The sequence below is a fragment of the Uloborus diversus genome, chromosome 3 (genome assembly GCF_026930045.1).
Source record: "Uloborus diversus isolate 005 chromosome 3, Udiv.v.3.1, whole genome shotgun sequence".
Taxonomy (NCBI): domain Eukaryota; kingdom Metazoa; phylum Arthropoda; class Arachnida; order Araneae; family Uloboridae; genus Uloborus; species Uloborus diversus.
Window position 1 is genome coordinate 204839593 of NC_072733.1, and position 22250 is coordinate 204861842.

Genomic DNA, 22250 nt, shown 5'->3' on the forward strand with positions numbered 1-22250 from the left:
TTAATGTACAGGAATGGAAAATTTAATTTATTGCTATTATATCAAACCGATATAAAATCTTAACTGCAAAAGATTGATCTCGCTCATTAAGGCTACAATAGTAATCAACACCAAACTTGTTTCCTAGCTTTTGTTCCCTTATTCGCGTTGTTATTAAGTTTATTTAAGATCTGTGCTAAAAAAATCTTTTGAAATCGAGATTTACATGGATAAAATCGGCTCCTCCTATTGTTGAAGTCGGTCAAAATGTAGCGTATGTTATCCGGGTCATAAAAATGAACCGACTGACACCTTATTCATCAAAATCGGATGAATAGTTTAGGCGCTACGGTGGAATATATGTAAATACAAACATACAACATAGACTGCTAAAATCACAACCCTTCCTTTTGGCTTCGCTGTCGTCAGGTAAAAAGTGCAATTTTCTGTGACGAGATGAAACGTGAAAAAATAAGTTATCTCCTTACAAGGGATGTTTGTTTCAAACCTAAGTTAGTGAAGTAAAATAGTATCTGCTTATTTTGCATACAGCAGTCAAATTATTAAAATGGATAGAGCAGTGAAAATCTGACAAACCCATGTACAATTTTAACCAGCCAACATTACTGTAAGGTAAATCAAAACTCGTTACTCTCAGATATTTTTAAAATAATTATTACAAATTAATCTCTATTGTCATAAACACTATTAGAATCTTAATTTTGATGACCTAAAAATCAGTAAAAATGCACATAGCAAAGAATTACCGGAAAAATATTGTAAGAAAAGTCTTTTAAATATAAAAAAAAAACTTTATAATAAAACAAAATACGTATCTAAGTATTTTTTCCTACACTGTTAAAAAATTTTCCGGAAAATTTACGGTAATTGTTACTGGCATCCATGTTGCCAGTAACTATTACCGTAAAAATCAAATGTTACTGTAAAATTTTACGGTTTCCTCGGTAGGCCACAGCAACCAGTTGGCGCTGGGATCGCTCATTTCTCCGGTATAAATTACCGTAAAAATCAGCGATGCGTCGGCGATGCAATTTTACAGTAACAATTACCAGAAAATCTTCCTGAATTTTTTTACAGTGTAAGTTCACATGATATATATATATATTAAGAGCAATTGGGTGTAAATTTTATTAAAATTTCCTATAAATGTGATCCTATACGAAATAATTCTTGATATATATAGAAAAAAGTAATAACATAAAATCTCCACTTTTCGGGGACGACCGACTTTGATTCGTCCTTTACTAATTTCATTTTTCCCTTTTCTTGTCCATTTCGTTCACTTTTTACAGCATAACAAACATCAAAAATTAAAGAAACTAAGTTACTGATTAGATGCCTTTAAAAATTAAAATTTATTTTAGCACACTGCAGTGTGGCACCAGTGCAGTCATTTTCTATGCAGAAAAGTTGCCTTCAACAGCAATTTGGCCCTCTTCCCTCTCCAAGCTGTTTTACTCATTTTAATTGGGATTTTATCACCAATTTTTTTTAGCCATTTAAATATTAAGCACTGATACCCACAAATTTAAAACTTACATTAAGGCTGTTTTTATTTTAATGTTTATGCCAATAATAACTTGTGACTATTTAATGTAATACTGTGAACGTAAATTGCAAAGTAAAAAAAAGAAAGTAGAAATCGAATGCTAAAGTTTTAATGGGGTAATACTACAATAACTTAATTTAACAATATTTTTCCTCGCAGTTCTCAAATATAATTTGCAACTAAATTAGAATTTAAATGTTTTGTTTATAACATATTTGTTTACGCAGGATACGTTTACAAAGGAAATGCAAAAAGAAGCCCCCCTCCAGATGTAATTTTCACAGATGTAATTATTTTGTTTTTAAATTTAAATAAAAGGGAGTGACCCACTAACCCCTATAGGGTAACTGAGACACCCATCTGATTTTTTTTTTTTAATATAATAGTTAAGAGTATTTAAAGCATTAGTTTAGAAAATAATGAACTTTAGTTCATTAATAATGTCTAAGATAAAATAAGACAATAAGTTTTTTTTTTTTTCAAAACTTTTGTATAAAGTTTCGAAAACGAACTGTTCTCAACAGGGGTCCCCCTTACCCCAACCAACCCTATAATAAATGTAAATTATAATCATGCATATAATTTTCATAACAAATGTAATAACAGATTTATTCGAGCGATATTTTCTGTGATGCTCAAAATCCATAAATTTTCATCTGCATTATTCTTTTTTTTTTTTTTTTCAGAAAAACGCGATATGAAATCGATAATTAGCCCCCCGACTTAAATTAATGTGATCTCATAAAATTTCTTGAGTACGAATTATACATATTCTTTGGTGAGATATTTTTTTTTTTCACAGCTACAGAGGAAATTCTGCCAGTAATTCCCTCCAGTTTCACATACAGACCTACCAACTGCTACGAAAAAATCGTAGTTTCTACGAATTAAAAAAAAAAAAAACTGTATGAAAACTAAACATGTAAGTTTAGAAAATCAAACTTCTACACGTGTGCTAACGGTCTCTGTGCAACAAGCATCGCTCTTCGAATGTTGCATGGTATAAAGATGGATCTTGTTTTAGATTGCGACGCTGATCAATTTAGATTCAACATTGAAACTTCGGCAAAACAGCCGAAAACTGCCAAAAATTCCGTGAAAAAATATAATTTCTTTATTTTTCTCTATAATATTTGAAAATTTGTTCAGTGTTATTGTTTTTGTTCCTTATACTGTTGACAATTCATCAGTTTTTAAATCTGTGGCAGCGGCCACGACCCCTCCCCACCCCCTCCCCACCCCCACTGCTAAATGCTGCTATGATTTTGGATTTTCAAAAATTGGCAGCTCTGTACATATTTAGATATAACAAGAATCTAATAAAATTGTTCATTTACTATAGACTATAAAACACTGAATTTATTTCTTTGCTTTGCTACTTGAAAAATAGTTACCAGAAATAGGCTATCAACAACAAACTTTTAACATCTACTAAAGTTATTTGTCTTGTAAAAGAGGCACTTTTTTTACTTTAAATTCTTTATACATTCATTAATGTAATTTTACTACATTTGATTTTTAAAAATCTACTAGAGCAAAAACAATTTTTCAATGTTCTTGTTCAAAAATTAAAAGACATCTTTGAGTAAGACGGCACATGGAATCTCATCGACATTGCTTGAAGAAGCAGGAATGCAATTCCAAAAGTTTAAAAAAAAATAGACTACAATTGACTTATTAAAATGTGCAGCTTATAAGAAACACTTAATGCGATTATTAGTGATTTTTCAAAAGCGAGAGCAGAGGTCCGCAAGATTTTCTTTCGTTCGAAATCGAAATCTTTTCTTCTTTTTTTTTTTCCATGAAGGTATTAAAAAAGCGATCTTTTTGCTGGAGTACTTTTCTTCCCTCAATGATTTAAAATAATGTAATAATAGGAAAACTTGTGAAAGTTCAAGCAATTTCAGCCAAAATGGCGGTTAGGTCGACTTTTATTTCTAGCGATTTTTTAAGAATCAATGAGCGCGCGTTTGACGTCACTTTCTAAAACGTTCTCCTACAAAGGTGTTAGCATTTTCTCCCCCACAGGGAAAAAAAATGAAATATAGTACTGCAGCTGATCTCAAAAGCGCGTGTTCAAAATTTCGAATTAATGCAACGTACAAAAATTGACAACTTCTTGAGAGTTTTATTTCTTTTCGCACGGAGTTCAAACGATTCCCGTGAGCCTAGCCCCTGCTCACTAAGCTGGTGAGGACCCAACATCGAAAGAATAAATAAAATCACTGCAGTAAATTGTTCCTTTCTTTTAAAAAAATTAAATTTTTAATTAAAAAAAATAAATTAACACTAACTCATACACACAAAAGAATTGTTATACGTTTATACAACTACAGTGGTCGCCGGTTAATTGAATCAACCACTTTAATGAATCAAATCGCCAAAAACAGAACAAAATCCTGCTTTATTGAACTTGCCGCTTTATTGAATCAGCCGCTTTATAGAATCAAAGCTGTTTAGAACAAACGTGATTAATACAAGCGGTGGCCACTGTACTTTCAAATTTCAATTCATATCTGTAGAAAGTAAACAATCTAATTAAACCAACCAAAAGATCTCTGCTTCGATTAAAGAGGCCCTGGAACAGAGGATCGTGTTCTGTGCAAAAATTGCTTGTAGTTTGGCACTGCTTACACTTTGCGCATCATATATCACACGTAAAGTATTCTGACGGTTTCTATGCAACCCTATTTCGGAATCCAACGCCCCTTACTACAATAAAATAAAATTTAAATGTTGAGAGCACAAAATAACTACAAAATTTCATGCGTTTCAAGATTACAAGAAATCATTTTTTCAATACAATAGATACGAGCTCATAGATAAGACATCCGATCAAGACTTATATGGGACGTGTTTTCGTCGATAAGCTGGCACCCTTTTGCATGAAAAAGGGGTATCAAGTTCCTTAGAAACACGTGTATGCTATATTTTATTGCTATTTTGTGCTTCTAAAGTTTGATTTTTTTTATTTATATTTCGTGAAAAGGGTAGGGTCTGGTGGGGTAAAGTGGTCATAAAATCGAAGGTTTTCAACTTATGTGAATAATAGATACAATTAATTCTTTAAACATTTAAACTTTTTTTGTTTTTATTTTACATTGCATTATTAAAGAACACAGTACATTGAGTTTTAGGAAAATAAATATTGATTTAAGTAGTTTTATAACACTTTCTTTTCCCTTTGTATTTATGACCACTTTACCCCACGGGGTGGGGTAAAGTGGTCATAGTTAAAAATAGATGCAAAACCATTATAAACAACCCTAATATTTGTATATTTCGGTTATTTTTATAGTTACAAATATATGCACAAGCATATGTGTATACACGAGTATATACGTGTCGTGTAAACCTTAGTAAATACGTTCATATATGAGTAGATACATGTGTGCATCAGATACATGCATGCACGTGCCTACTCAAGTATATACATGTATGCACGAGTATATGTATACGTGAGTGTGTGATAAGCATGTATACGTGATTACCTACAGGAGTGTATACGTGTCTACACGGGTATATACGTATCACGTGTATATACGTGTCACGTGTACGTACGGGTATATACGCGTGTAAACGAATATCATATGCATGTATGCACTTGTATATCGAGTACATACGTGCATACCTGAGTATATACGTGTACAGTAGACGTATACACGCATATATAAGTGTATGTACACACATATACGGGTATAAACGAGTTAATTCGTGGATACATCTAGTGCGTATTTGGGGGGGGGGAGGTACGTGTCTACTCACATATAAATATTGTGAAGCACGAGTATATACGTATGTACGTACAAACACGATTATGTCCTGCGCATAGGCGTATATAAGTACATTTACGTGTATACACCAGTACATGTATGTATACACGAGTATATAAGCTTATATACATGTGTGCCTGCAGAATGAGCAAAAACTCTTGGGCAAAAATCTAATGAGTGTGAAAGAGGAGGATAAGAAGCAAAGAATTATAAGGAACTTACGTTCGCTGACGCGCTACATGCACACAAAGCCAGAAACTGATGGATGCAAATAAATCGCAATTTTGTAACACAAAGATGATTTTAACCAACATTTTAGTTTTTAAGAAATATTTAGACCAGCTGGTAAAATTTTCGACCTGTAATAGCTCTAATACAAGCATCGCAACGAAGGTGCAGCGATAGATGAAACTTTTTCAAAAGTCTCGTTATTGCAAGAGAGTGCTTTGTGATTGCGACGCACATGTATTACAGCAGCAGGCTGCAATTTTCATCAATCGCTTTAAAACTTTCTTGAGACCTACAATGTTGTGTTAAATTTTCTTTGTGTAATATATAAATTTGTGACCTGTTTTGCATCCATTAGTTTCTGGCTTTGCGTGCATGTAGTGCGTCAGCATTGTGTTTGTGACCATATGTTCCTTATGATTTTTGCTTCTTATCCTCCCTTCTAACACATTTTAATAATTTGCCTAAATGTTTAAACTCACCCTGTTTACTTGTATATCATATGCTTGTATGTAAGTGTATACCCGAGTACGTACGCGTATATTCGTGTCTACCTGAGTATATAAGTGTTTATACATATACGAGTCTAAGCGAGTATGTACGTGTATAGTCGAATGTATATCTGTACAGATTAAAAATACTTACAGATACTCATATACGTATTTATTGGTGCATTTATGTGAATACGTCTATATACGTCCCTACACGAGTATATGCGTATGCATATACTCGTAAATTTAACCCCGTTTACTGTAAAAGCAATACATATTAAGGGAAATTACTATTTTAATTTATATCTACCTTATTTTTAACGATTAAGTGGCATTAGAAGAACAATATTTGTTAAGCCTAATATACTGACCACTTTACCCCATCTTACTTAAATTGTTCTAAAAAATTATCTAAAAGAGATTCAGCTAACTGCTGATGAGTAAGAGTTCTTGAGACATGTAGGAAGCTTCCTATGCAGTCAATCTGTTCATAATTCTAACAAACAAAATTTCCCAAGGAAGTTAAAAGAGGTGTTTATATTTTAAAACTTTTCATATTCACACAAAATATTTTTTTTTCACCAAATAAAATTTTGCCAGTTGTAAAATTTTGTATTCAAAATGTAGTTTCTAACTTCCCTACTCTATAATAAAATTTTCACATTCATTCAAACATTTATTTCCAAGCTACAGCCATTTATTTCACGAATGACCACTTTACCCCATTGACCACTTTCCCCCACCAGACCCTAAACATGTTACTTCGTATATTGCGACTCGATTTCAACTAGATATCCGAAAAACGTAATTACTTTTCTTACTGAATTTAAACACTGACAAAAGCGCAATCAGGGGAAGAAAATCCCCACAGTAATCCAAGTATAGGAAGATATTGAGTTCACAGGAAAGTTCGTGCCAATTTGAGAAAAATTGAAAAAGATTTGGATCTCAAATGCAGTTAATTGTATAGGGCCATTCTGATCTGCAACCTTTCTCTTTCTTTCAGGCAACTTGCAAATTACGGCAAAAATCTTAAAGATTTTTAACAAAAACTTTCCTATGTGATCTATCACTAGACTGAAGAGTTAAATTTTTCGAGAATTAATTTAGACTGAAACTTTATTATGAATTTAATTATTTGATTAATTTTATTAAGGCAACTGCGTAATGGCCAAAATAGGTGTGAATTACCAGAGGGCGTTAGGTGCGGTGAATATAGAGGATGGGATAGAATAACCGAAACGAGCAAGAACTTTTGTCGAGAATACAGTTTTTAATGCAAAATGTCAAATATTTTGTATGCACACAAGGAATATTTTTAAGCTCATCCGTATTACGGTCAGAAAACCAAATCCACATTTAGATAGGAATTTTACAAATTTATTTTGCCTAGAATAATTGTCTTTTTTTTCTACAGAACAAGTAAATCATTAAGAACACAAAAATACAAAAAAAAAAAAAAAAAAAGACGGAATCTCTACAAGTGTTTCTTAAATAAATATTAAATTCGGTGTTTCCAATGCATGCATATCTTGGTAAGATTAAAGTAAGCGGCGAACCCTGATATTTCATACAAAACCATCCTCTAGAAAAGTACGACAAAGGCCCTTTTCGTCCTGAAATTGTCCTGCAAAGTGTCCATTGTCCGAGCTCCAATGACACGAAGAGACGTCGAGAAAATTAAAACTCTCGTTCATTAAATCTTTACTTCCATTGAGCCGAGAGCTCTTGTACAAACTGCTTTCAGTTTAATATGAATCATTCGTTTTGTACGTCCTATTATCCGTTAAGTATACATAGCGGAAAATCATCCATCACATGCCAGTTGAGGGATTTGATCGCCGATCGGGAGTGAAATTTCACTGATCCTTGGCCGATTTATCATTTCTCAAAAGATCCCAATGAAAAGAGATTCCTTTTCACAGACCCATGGCATCAACTCCGATTATGAAAGCGAAGTCACATCTGCATCTTTCTGGAGCATACTTGAGAGAACAATAAAGTGAACTGTAGTATCAGTATACTCTAGGACAGGGGTTCTCAAAAGGGTGGTCGCGAGATGTGGAAGAAGGTTTAAAGAAAATTTATTTGTTGCTTTATTAAAACACAGTAAATACCCGAAAAAAAAAACACAAAAATAGATCACAAACTCTCAAAACTACTGCAAGATTATAAAATCAGTAAGGTCTACTACTGTCTCTTATTATAAAAGGATTCAAGAGACGAAAATTCATGTTTATTTTGCTAGTTCCCTGTGTTTCTATGGATAAAATTTAACCATTTGTGTAGTTTTTAGTTATTGTTTTCGAGTTTGGACAGAGTTAAAACTTTGGGGGGTCGCTAATATACTTAGTCTGAAAAGGGGGTCGCAATGTCTACAAGTTGGAGAACCCCTGTTCTAGGAAAATAACGAGGATTTTAAATAGTGAGAACGGAGAGCGCTTATCCACGAGCATTGTATGTTGAACCCCCTGTCATTCCCCCCCCCCCCCGCCCAATGGGAGACCTTCTTTTACTATTAAGCAGAAACATGTGGTGGAATACTAAACCGGAGTTGTAAAAGAAGTAATATGAAAATAACAAAAAAATGTAATTCAACGCTTTTGATCAGAAACACTTTTCTGGCGACAGTTTTAGCCGTTAATATTTTTTACAAATACTAAACATTTCCAAGTACATAAATGAGGCAGTGAGAAGCAAAGGGATGTAAGTGGCAAAATTAAAATTTTGGAGATAACCAGTACACATGGTAGGTGAACCTCTCCTCTGTCTTGGGGCAAGAGATAGTACTAGTAGCCCTGGTAGTTGCTGCTGTACAGCATGATTTAGAAAAAAATTTCAATGAAAGTCTACCTAGGAGCTAATCTTTAAACGCGTTTTACTCAAAACTTGAAAATGTCCTCTTGCATCCCTTTCCTTCTCACTGCCGCAAATGATATTTAAAGCAGGACTATGATTTTATAGTACATCCACACTCGGTAGTTTGCACACAGCTGCAATTAAAATAATGAAGCTGAAATTTAAGATGCTTTTGCTTTACAAATTTTGGGTGTTTTTCTACCCCAGCTAAATAATTTGCGACCCATGTTGCACTGTTTCTTCTACCGCGAATGCCTGTTTTATAGCTCACCAATTATTAACAGAGTGCTTTTTTTTTTTTTTTGACTGAATAGAATTTGCACTGCATAGAAATGAGAACCAAAATAAAATATTATATCGTAATAGTAAAACTCGTACGAAAAGGAAAGAAATTGCGCATAACTAAGCAAGCCTACTTTTTCTTCAACGATCGATTTTATAACATTAGCTAGCACGAATTCTGTTTTAAATTATGCAATGTGTTTCTTGCGTGCGTCACCCAATACATGAGTTTCAAACACATTTCATTCCCTTTTCTCTCGCCCCCCCCCCCCAAAAAAAAAAAATCCTCCTGCAAGATTACTCCATTTGCAAACTAATATTATATCCTCAAACACTATATCCTTTGACTTATTATTCAATTTATTTCCATAAAATTTTACTTTCATGAATGCATGCAATACAACCGAAAACTAGTGACACCACAAAAGCAATCAATACTAAATCAAAATGTGACATTAGAAGAAGCTTCAAAGTGGCTTTTTGGGGCCAACTGTAGAACGAAGTACTATAACAACGTTAATAAAGCACACATTGCACTTGGGGCCTCCTTCATTATTTGATGTATCTATTTAACGTTGTGCATAGCTCTTAAATCCGCTTATGCATGGTTCAGGCATTCTTGCCGCCGAGGACAAGCATTAAAAATGTGAAGAACATTTAATAAGTTGTAGTTTTAACACCACGCCGACTAGAATTTTGGTTTCATTTGCTTGAACGCTATTTGTCAAACTGCATTTCGTTTCATGGAACGAAAGGTTTGCTTTGATTACCACAATGCTATCAGCTCAATACACATTTTTCACTTTTCTGAACGCCTCAAAAGAGTCATGTAGCCCAAATTGTGTTAGTGAGATTAAAAAACGTTCACTCATTTCCATCAAAAGTCTCTTTCCACAAAATAGGAAATTATTTTAGACAAGAATATTTGAAGAAGTGCTTTTTATTTGATTATGAAGTTGGATCAATGAAATTCATTTTTTAAATGTCTCCTTCAACTGACATTTAAAAAGTTGAGTTATTTTCTGAAGCCACGAGATGCATCAAAAAACATTAAAATCAATCATTTGAGTTAATAAAAATTCTAAAAAGCGATTTAAAAATAAAGTTCATTTGTTTTTCGCCTAGCATGATCTTCCATGACAGCCTCTGAGGAGTTGCAAGATTACATTTTTTTTAATGAAAAAAAAAAAATCTGCATAATTTTTTTTCTGAGTTACCATTAATGTGTTTTTTTCGAGAAAGTAATAATAGCAATTCACTTTTCTTTGTAACCGAATAGGAGGCTCAAAAAGTTTTAATCAATTATTTAAATTAATATTTAATTTATCAAATTAAGTTTTTATTTAGCCGGCTCCGATTCCGTAGCTGCAACGTAACTAGCTGTACGGACAATGCTAGTGACACTGCCTCCTTTGCAGCGAACTAATATACTGCATAGACTGCTATGGATGTAGGATAAATTTTTAAAAACTTTTACATTCTATTGTAAATTACTATGAATTGTAGTACAATATAAGGATATGTTACTGTCAGTTATATTTTATACATGCATTATGTAAAAGAATGAGATTTGAATAGATTCCCCACTGCAGAAGATCAATTTTCCAGTTTATCGAAGCCTTCCCGGATCCCCTAACCCGAAGAAGATTTCAGGGGAGCACACCTGGGGGGGGGGGGTCATATGGCGCAGACTGTGCCTTTGAAATTTTTAGGGGGGTGGCGTTTTAAGGGGTACTTTTTCTCTCTTGGAGGATTCCAATTTGGGGGGTCTTCGTGGTATTTGGTGGGCTTTGCTCTTAGGGGGTGGGCACTCCTCAAGAATTGGTCCTTTTAACTCAGATTAATGGGATTCCAGTTTATTTATTTTGACCCTTTTGCATTTGTGTGACCGTATTGCATAGAACGGCAGCCAACATGAAATGCAAAGGCGATTGAAGCGTCTAGAAACAATGTTAGAAATTAGTAATCGTTAGTCGCATTTCGAGACCAAAAATTTTGGTTCGAAGCCGAGATTTCCAAACCTAGGTAACAAATTTAACACCGAAAATTTCGGATCATATCGAAGCTTCTCTTTCCTGACTCCTGTAATTGAGACCCTAAATTGATATGGGCAATAAATTTCTAAAAATAATTTCAAAATACAATCAATTTTGTCCTTTGTAAAATATTATTTCCTTCTTCATATTTTACTTTTTTGAAGTATGCTGCAAGAAATATGTAGCTTTTCTATTTACTAAAATACTTTTATTTACTACTTTTCTTTCTGTACTCTGATACAACTTTTATTCATTAAAAATGGCACCTAGATTTTAGCAGCAGTGATGCGAATTTCTGGGAATCTAGGATGAAAAAAAATTGAACTTGCTTCACTTTTTGATGCAATAGTTCCACTCATAATTTCATGTCATACAGTGTATCATTAAACTGTGCATCTCAAATCTTTTTTTAAAACGATCAATTTTTAATAAGTTCAAACCTGATAACTCATGCGTCTTATATGATAGGAAATTAAGTAACTTTTTTCTGAAATAATTAACCTAAAACCATCAAAGAACTTCGCACACTTTAAAGAACGAAATACACCGCTCTTTGAGAAATATTTCATCAGTAAAACATATGAACAAATCGCACTCCAGCAACGGCAATGACTCAAAAAAAAATAAATAAATAAATAAATAAATAAATAAAAATTTAAAAAAAAAACAGCATTGCGGAAAATCATAGTTTTACGAAATACTACTTTTAATTAGCTTATTATCCACTATTACAATGCGCTCAAAACATTTATGATGTTATTGAAGCGTCTAGAAGCGGTGCTAGAAATAAGTAATCGTTAGTCGCATTTCGAGACCAAAAATTTTGATTCGACACCGAGATTTATCTGGCTGCACTACCGCAGCCAGAAATACTTTCTGAGGGTTTTTTTTTTTTTGATGAAAAATACCTTCTGGAGGGGGTTTTTTGATGAAAAATACCTTCTGAAGGGTTTTTTGTTTAAACCAAAAATAAATTCCGGAGGGGTTTTTTAATGAAAATTACCTTCTGGATGGGTATTTTTTGATCAAAAATATTTTTATTTGATCAAAACAGCCTTTTCATATGCCTAAACTACTGTATTAGAATTTGCAATTATGTTAATACCAATGGCTCTGGGGGGAGGGGTTCATCCCCCCTCCCTTCGCTGCATTACTGAAGTAGCTTAGTAGTGGGTTTTTGTATTCTAAATTAATAGTGTATATTTAAAAAGCGAAAATATTTCTTCTAAATTATGAGAAATTAATGGTGTGTTACTATTGATAATATTCTTTACACACCACCGCGCACAAGTTATATAAGCTGACTTAGTGCTATTTTTGTGGCAAGCAGAAGCAATAAATTTAGATTTTAAATCAATAACTGCTGCGTTTTTTCATATTTTGGAGATGTGTTACTTCCGTTACACGATTGCGAAATTCCTTAAATCTCTCTAGTTACTGCCTGAACATTCTGATAGTTTTAATTTGTCTACAGAATTACAAGACATCCTAGTAAATTATTTAAAATGATAAGGGCTTTAAGGAATATTTTGACAAATTGAATTGCTATAATTAGATCAAGTTTAAAAAGCCTTTTCATAAAGAAGCATTTAAAAATTCAGTATACTAAAAATTTGAAATTAACTGTTTCATAAGCTTTAACGTAAGTTATGGAACTGAATTTTCTATTGAAAAAATTACTTTTGAATTTAATAAATATTTTTATGATAAAAATGTTTTTTTATATTCTTTAATGCACTTGGTACCTTGTGTTTAAAGTTACGAAATCCATTTCGTGTCCAAAAAGCTTGGATAACTTTCATGGTCACATCACTGTGTGTTACTATTCATAAAAAACAGTAAAATGTGAAGAACATTATATCATTCGCATATAATTCTAGAATACGAGGAATACAATAATTGTGCAGAGAAGATATAATAATAGTTTATCGGTGTATTATATTTGATTCACATATGTGTAATGCAGATTCATACATCAGACATTTACTCGTATTATACAAGGATTTAGAATAAAGTACTTACATTAAAACATTTTGTGACCTTGAAGATTCATGAAACTTTTTATTTGTGCATAAAGCTTCAACTTCTAGAAAATTAAACGTAAACTTTCAGTTGAATTTTGTTTTAAATTCTTCCATAGACACATTCGTATCTTCAGGTAAATAAACAACCAACTACCTCCTTAGTGAAGCATAAACATCTAACCCAAAGTTTCACCGAAATGGAAAATTATTCGCCCAAATGAGCAAAGCCTTGCGCAGTCTTTCAAAAAACACTACTTAAAGCCCAATATTGGCTTGAAGCATTTTTTTTTTCGCCAAATCAGGTGAAACGCTCATCAACGAGGGCATTAGTAAAAATAACACTATAACCATTGGTGTTATGATTATACTCGGGGAGACGTCACCTATGCAGGGTGTTTCTGAACTCTTGGGGAAAACTTTAAGGGGTGATAGTACACATCGGGACAAATATAATGACATTATAATGCCAAAAATAAGGGTCCCGAACGTCTTCCGAAGGAGAAAGGCGTCATTAAAATTTAGGGTCTAAAATTTCAAATGACCATAAAAGACGGAAAAATTGGTCGATTCGTTTGCGGTTTTCGCTAAAATTATTCTCCTTATCTGTATTTTCTGCGAAAAAAATTTTGAAGTTGTAGTTGGAAAAATGCCGATAGAGGGCGCTTTAGACTTTAAAGTAACGAACACCTTTTTTTTTACCGCTATTTTTGAATCTCATTAAATGTTTTCTAATGCTTGAACATAAACTTAAATTTTCAACTCAAAATCAGAATCTTTGAGAGTGATTAAGTCGCTCAAACAGAACTGTTTTCAGAAATTGAAATACACTCTGTCACAAAAAAAAGAAGAAAAAAAAATACATTCGCATAGAAGGAAACGAGCGATCTTCACGAAACTTAAAATGCATGTGGCTTATGAGAAGATAAAGAAATGGTTACAAATTCAGAACAAAATATTGCTTTATTAAGAAATGATAGCATAATAAATGTTACAAAACCGTAAGCAGCTATACAAGACAAAACACGGCGTGGTATGGAGTGAAATAGGCTACCTATGACCACTGAGACTAAATCGGGATTCATGGTTGAAGATAACACTCCTCCTGTCTGTCACAACCCAGCTAATTAAGTGCAGCGAAAATTCAATGAACGAAAATCCAACCCATCGCAATGGACGCCGGTTCAAGATACCAGCGTCTTCCAGTCTACTCCAGATTGTTTTTCTTGGTACCGTCAGTTTCTTGGAAGGTGTTAAATGGCATGGAACTAATGTTAGTGGTCTTGTGGATACTGTAGCTGCCGCTTTTGTGATGTGCGATCTTGAGCACTCACTTCTGTTTCTAGAATGTCTTAACCGACAGCAATGAAGTGATTCATTTATTTTCGTCTACACTAAGCTACAACCATATCGCACCGACCGAGGTGGTGGCAGATACGCCCATACAGCCAACCTGATTCTCTGAGACCTACTGTACGTCCCTTTAAAAAAATCCTACAAGTGTTCGTATACCATTAAAAGATAGTAATAGTCACAATAGCTTCCTTACAACTCGACAGTTTCGTTTGAAGTGCCCTTTGACACAAGCTTTCCTACTTTCAATCGTACTTATCTGCGCATCTTGCAGGCGCATAACGCGCTTACCCTTTCCTCATTGACAACAAATTTTAAATTTCTCCTATTAAACTACATTCCTGCCGAGTTTGTTGGTTGCGGCCCAATTTATTCTTGACGCATACATTTTTTTGTAACCAAGTGTAACTCAACCTTTGAAGACAGTTCAGTTTTCGCTACTTAATCACTTCCAACAATTCAGATTTTAATCTCAAACTTTAAATTTTAAGTCCAAACACTGGAAAACATTTAATGAGATTCAAAAATATCGGTAAAAAATAGTTGTTCGTTACTCCAAAGTCTAAAGCGCCCTCTCAAGGCATTTTCCAAACTACACCTTCAAAATTTGTTTCCAAGAAAATAAAATTAGTACAATTAGACACCGTAATAGCTGACTAACGATTAGTTCGTTTGTTTATGGAAGTTTTTCCATTATGGGAGGGGATGGAGAACCAAATATGATAGATACGTGGATTGATATTTCTCTAACTAAAAATATGGTACTGAACAAGTCTCCACGCTCCAGAAACCATAATAACCAAATCTCTCTATTTTCTGGTACTGATTGTTATAATGGATTTCTGTTCACTCACCGTTTTCGGTGTATGAGAACAATAAATCTAAAATAACTCATTCGTAGCCGTGAACTACATTAAACTAGTATCAGAGAGATTAGGCATATCTAAAACACATGTAGAGAAAACGAGCACAACCATGTGAAATATGTTGAGATGAAATGAATAAAAAAATGTTAACTTTGAATCGAAAATTACCTCTCATTCATTCTGTTTAACGAAACGAGTTTTTAATCGTTCTCATTTAAATGTTTCCTTCGAAATCCTGGTGTGAATATTTATGAAGGTAAATTTTAATATTCGAATAAGATCTTTTCATTCCGGCGGATGACTCAGTGAAAGCTTTACATTGTCAAATGGTATTTGCATCGTCTTTTTATGGGCGAAAGGATTTTTCAAAGAACCTAATTATTTCACGGTCTTAGATCTCAATGCGGGCACTGCTTAATTTTTAGGACCTTGTGTCTTTCCATAAATATGGATATTTCTCCGAGTTCAATAAATGCGCCTTTTTCAGAAACGATGCTCCTAAATGTAGTTAAACGCAAATTTTAAAATTCTTTTTTGAATTCATTTGCGAACTAATCATTGAAACAGATATACTCAAAAGAGGTCAGTCTCTCGATATCCCAGATCAGTTGAACGTATCCGATCCCTGAACATCTTCGCTCATTCATTTAAATAAAAGACAAATGAGGACATATCTCTTTGCTTGGCTCTCATTTACATCAGCAACGAGATCTTTTCTCCAAAATTCTAGGAGTCTGGGGGAAAAAACAGCTCACACAGAATTAATTTAATCGTATTGGTTCTTCAACAACTAAAATTTTCATGTACCCTTACTTTTCAACTGAAGACTAGTGTTCTGTGCTTTCAAACACCGAGCATATCAAGAACATACTAACGGGGAAAAACGTTGTAGCAAGACAATGGCTATTCTTTTCTTTTTACTTCCTTTTACAAAAAAGAAAGTCTTGTATTCGCGAAAAAAATTTCACCCAAAAATCGGCCTTAATTTCCATTTTGCTCACCCCCAAATGAATGTTGAGTTTTTTTTTCAACCCGACCACACGTGGATATGTGCCTAGGATTGTACAGACACCCGAAATATCCATTTTGACGATCCCCGAGTTAATTACAACGAGTTTTCTCGTGACGTCTGTATGTACGTATGTATGTGCGTATGTGTGTATGTGTGTATGTATGTCGCATAACTCAAGAATGGAATGTCCTAGAAAGTTGAAATTTGGTACGTAGACTCCTAGTGGGGTCTAGTTGTGCACCTTCTGTTTTGGTTGCATTCGGATGATCCAAAGGGGGTCTTTTGCCCCTTTTTGGGGGGAAATCATTGTTAATTTTGATATAAACTCAAGTGGTGCTATAATTTGGCGACACTTGGCGATATATCGCCAGTCTTTTGGTCGCTAAGGTTTTTCGCCAACTTGGCGATTTTGTTTTTAAATCTGGTTTCAATTTAGCCACTGTTGGTGATATTTAAAGAGTTAAACAATTGAATCATATTAAAACTGCCAATAATGAGAAAAAGACATTAAATTGGAGTAAAATGAAGTCATGTGATGTTTTGCTAGAAAATCATGACAATCAATAATTTTACAGGAAAAATACATGACATAATCAGTAATAATCATAAATCCTCTTTTTTTTTCAGACCTCGAAGACATTCATTTCCAGGAAGAATTTCGACATCGTCTTTGGAAAGAAAATTATGGACGCTGGAAGCATCATTGTAAAAGAGTCCCATTTTGAAGAATGGAATCGTGTTAATTTATTATTTCGTCTATTATTTATGAACAAAGAGTGATTTTTATTCTTGTCCTTTTGTTTATTCTAATGCATTTTTCTGTAAATAAAATCTTACAAGGAATAAGCATTCCTGTTTTCAGAAAATGAAGTTTCTTTTCTCTATTAAAACCAGTATTTAATTTTTCACTGTAATAAACATGCGGGAAAAATTGTACATGTGTTCAACCAAATAGGAATAATAATAATAGTAATAGTAACAGTAATAATAATAATAATAATAATAATAATAATAATAATAATAATAACAATAATAATAATAGCAACAATAATACTAATAATAATGATGATGATGATAATGATGATGATAATAATCATCATTGTAATAAAATAATGAACATATTGATAATAATAATAATGATGATAATAATAATAATAATAATAATAATAATAATAATAATAATAATAATAATAACAGTAATAGTAATAATAATAATAACAATAAAAACAATAATAATAATGATGATGATAATAATCATAATGATAGTAATAATAATAATAGAGATAATAATAATAATAAGAGTAATAATAATAATAATAATAATAATGATGTTAATAAATAAGCATCACAATTATTTCACGTAGTCACACAGCTACACCATATTCATTTATTATTATTTTTCTTTTCGGTTTAAAACTTTAAACAATTACAAAAATAAATTAAATACTGCAAGAACCTTCAACACAAACAATGAAAATTACGAAATAAGTTTAGCCACAGTTAGTATAATAAAACCCAAATTCAAACTCCAGAGGACCACTACTCAAAATCGACTACTATATCAGGAAAGGCATTCGAAAACAAAATTGAGTCCCAAATTTCTGCAAAACGTAATTTCCTTATTCGGTGAAACCTCAGAAATTCGAACCCAGGATGTTCGAAACTCCGGATAATCAGAACAGTTTGTGAATTAAAAGGTCTAAAATGAGACTTGAAAAAGGAAAAAATCAATAACCATGATTCGAAAGCTAAGTTAGTTTTTTAGTGACAGATACTTTTAGCAAACGTTTGAAAACAATGTCATAATACAGTTCTGTACCTCATTATGCATACTCTATACCTCATAATTTTGAAACTGGAGGCACAAATTGCGTTTTAAACCACGCTTTAAAAAGATTATCGTTCATCCAACTGCACAGTATAGCCTATTTTGGCTCTTGCGCCATCAAACCTAATGTAACCTACTCAACCAACCAAGCCAATTTTTATTTTTATACTAAACTGGCAAAGTTGCCATATTCATGTTCTTTAAATCACTTGGCTTTGCAGACCTGCCAATCATCACTAGTTACTTCTTTTTACAAAAAAGGAAGTATTGTATTCGCGAAAACATTTTCACTCAAAAATCGGCCTTAATTCCATTTTGCTCTCCCCCGAATGAAAGTTGAGTTATTTTTTTCGACCCAACCACAACGTGGATATATGCCTTGGAACGTACAGACACATGAAATATCCATTTTAACGATACCCGAGTTAATTACAACGAGTTTTATCGTGACGTCCGTATGTACGTATGTATGTGCGTATGTATCTCGCATAGTCAAAAACGGTATGTCCTACAAAGTTGAAATTTAGTACGTAGACTCCTAGTAAGGTCTAGTTGTGTACCTTCCCTTTTGTTTGCATTCGGGTGTTCCTAAGGGGGTTTTTTACACCTTTTTAGGGGGAAATCATTGTTAATTTCAATGCTAACTCAAGTGGTGTTATAATTTGTCAAACACTTGGCGATAAGTTTTGTCGCCAACTTGGCGAAAATTTTGGCTCTTTTTTTTAATTTTGAAATCTGGTTTTAATTTGGCCACTGTTGGTGATATTTAAAGAGTTAACCACTGAATCACATCAAAATTGCCAATAATGGGGAAATAAATCTGTGTAAAACGTTATTTTGCTTCGGTTCGCAAGAAACTAGGGGTGAAAATATTTAATGTTTCCTTGCTTACTCCAAGGCGCTATTATCATTAAATAGGCGTAAAAGGAAGTCACGTGATGCTCATATCAGCTCGTTTTAATTTATTAGCGGCCGCAGCGATGCTACAAACCATGATTGTCAGACGTTATGTTCTTATTCATTTTGAATTCAGCGGTAGACTACTCTTCTTGGAAAGCTAAACTTCTATTCCTATTCCTATTCAGAGTCACAACTGACTACAACTGTATTTATGTCGAGGACTGCATACTAAGTGCCTTGCCTCCATTATTTTATATACCGATAGATGGCAGCACCATCACTGGATCGAACAGTTAATGAGAATTTAGAACTAGACCAGGAGCTAATAGCTACCTGGTGCTAGCACCCCCAGAGGTATCGTTTCACTTGGAGGACATTGAGACCACGAGCATATTTAACGTCGCCCAGTAAGTTAAACTTCTGATTGTAAGTTTTAAACGTATTAATCACTCATATGTTTTTCAAGCAAGGGAGTTCAAAGAGGCCACCCGCTAAATCCGGACAGGGTTCAGTTAAACCAAATTAGTTTGGATTTCTGTAGTTCTACTGCATAGAGATAACGCAGAGGTTCGGGATACTAAAAACAACGTTAAATTCGAAGTAATTCATTAAAAATTGGATCGACGTGTCCAGAAATTTCAAGAGCAGAGGATTTCCGATCCGTTGAGGCTTAAACGATTCCATTTACTAAAATACAGGTGAGGAAAAACGGTTTGAGTAGCGACAGCGGTTATGGACTGCGTGTCAGTCCAAAGAATTTCTCCTCTTTTCACCCAAATATATATGAGCTCGTCCAAGGTTAAGCATAAAGTATTTTTTATTTGACTCCGCGTGAAGCTCATATGCAAACGCATCCGTATTTATTGAGAAGTTCGAGACAAAGTAAAATGCTCGTTATGTTCGGTGGTTCAGTAAATCAGAATTCAAGCTCAGTGTAAAAAAAAATAAATGCATAAGAGACTACTTAAGTAAATTGTAGTTTGATGACATTGATTAAAAATCCAAAAATATTTAGCCGAGGGTGACACGCCCGTGTTATAAATAATATTTCTCCACTTGCATATATCAATTTCAAAGAATGGGTTGATATAATGTGCGGTCTTTCATTTAAAAAAAAAAAATCCGTTTTCCTATGGTTCCTTTATGCGTTCATTATTAGTTTGCTCATTGAATCCGAGAAAAGTAAAAGCTTTATTTGCTTGCAAAAGACCATATTCAAATACATTTATAAAAGTATAGAATGTATAAGGCTATTTTCCTCGTTGAATCCGAAACTTCGTTACATGAGGGTTCGTTATATGCGAGTCTTCAATGCAAAGCTCACACGAGACAGTAAAGTATCGTCGATGACTCACATTTCCACTATCTGTTTTTTTTTAATTAAAAATGAGCTACCTCTGCTTCAAATCATTAATACTTTAATTTCATAATATTAAATTATGCACGCTACATTTTCATAGCATAGTTATTTAATGTGATTTTGAAGCCTATGTCAACGCTATAAATGAGTCATCTTTTCGATCCATGATTCGATACCTATTTCCAACGAAGAGTTAGAAAAGAGCTTCAATACAACGAGTGATTTGTATTTCCGATTAAGCTTCTATTAGAAAAGCATTCGGCCTGGATGTCACAAGACATCCCTTAATCATTGCTTCAGACACGCGCAGGAAATCCCAACGAGGCTTAATCCTCCCAATCGTTCTCATTCAAAACAGGCATTTTAAAAGCGCTTTACGAGGCAATTATTTCAGCTTGATTGACTAGGGGATTTCCAAAAGTAGACTCCCATCTGTGGGAGATTATATTCTCCTGGATTCCGACACTTTTCAATTAGCTAAGTTTTAGCTAATAAGAGGAAGGCTTCGCCGTCATTGTCAGGTTTATCTATTCGCTACAAGAAGAAACGTGAATCTAAAACATCGCTATTAGGAATTCTCGCTACTTGGTACCCTTGTAAAAAGCATACCAAATGGGAGAACTGCATCTGTGTTATATGAAAATGGATGTATGTGAAAGAGTTTGTGCATGTGCATTATACAAATACAATTTATATCGGATCATCACCAAATTTGGACGGACGTACGTAGATGTCCAGAAACTCACAAAATGGTTTTTTGAAATTTCTAAAAAAATCCAAAGAGGTTAAATTTAAGTTCAGTTTAAAATAGCCTTTTTCACGAAGAAATATTCTAACCTTCACGAATTCGGTACCATTGGAATTCCCATCAACTAACCCATATGAAGTTTAACGATTACCATTAATGTTGAGAACTGGAAAACCCCTTGCAATCAATCGTAGGTCATTTATAATCAACATTAAACATTTCAAACACAAGAGCAAAAAATACTTATGCTTAAACGCTGACATTTGTGTATATAGGCGATAACCTTAAAACATTTTTGACAAGAGAGTAATAATGTAATATATACAAATACAAATACAAAAGTGACGACCAGCAACAGGCTCTGGGCCCAGCTAGACTGGTCCTAGTCAATTTACAATCCACATTGAAGATCAATGGCCCTCTTAAAACTGTCTACTCCCTTGCTCATTACCACCTTTTCCGGTAAGCTGTTCCAAGGTTCCACTACCCTGCTAAAATAATAATTTTTCCTAATATCCATGTTAGCCTGAGATTTAAATAGCTTAAAACAATGACCCCTTGTCCTGCTTTCAGTGCTAAACTTCAGCCCCGTAACATCTTTCGTTTTAATAAATTTAAACAGCTGAATCATGTCCCCTCGGTCTCTTCTTTGCTCAAGACTGTACATTTAAAGCCTTCTAAGCCTGGAATCATAATCTAAGTGGGAAAGTCCACTTATTAGCCTTGTAGCCCGCCTTTGAACCCTTTCCAATACATTAATGTCTTTCTTAAGATAAGGAGACCAAAACTGAACAGCATACTCCAAATGGGATCTTACCAAACTTCTATATAAGGGCAGAAGAACTTCTTTAGATTTGTTTGAAATGGATCTATTGATAAACCCAAGCATCTTATTGGCTTTGTTACTAGCAATGCTGCACAGTTGTCTAAACTTTAAATCCTGA

General features: G+C 33.6%; 1 protein-coding gene across 1 annotated transcript in view; it reads left to right on the plus strand.

Moving 5' to 3' along the window:
• The window catches only part of LOC129219141 (uncharacterized), a 75937-nt gene extending 58634 nt beyond the window's left edge, over positions 1 to 17303 (plus strand). The window contains exon 4 of the mRNA XM_054853461.1: positions 17098 to 17303. Within this exon, the coding sequence (XP_054709436.1) occupies positions 17098 to 17179 (82 nt within the window). The 3' untranslated portion in view covers positions 17180 to 17303. The remainder of the gene's footprint in view (positions 1 to 17097) is intronic.
• Positions 17304 to 22250: the final 4947 nt, after the last annotated feature.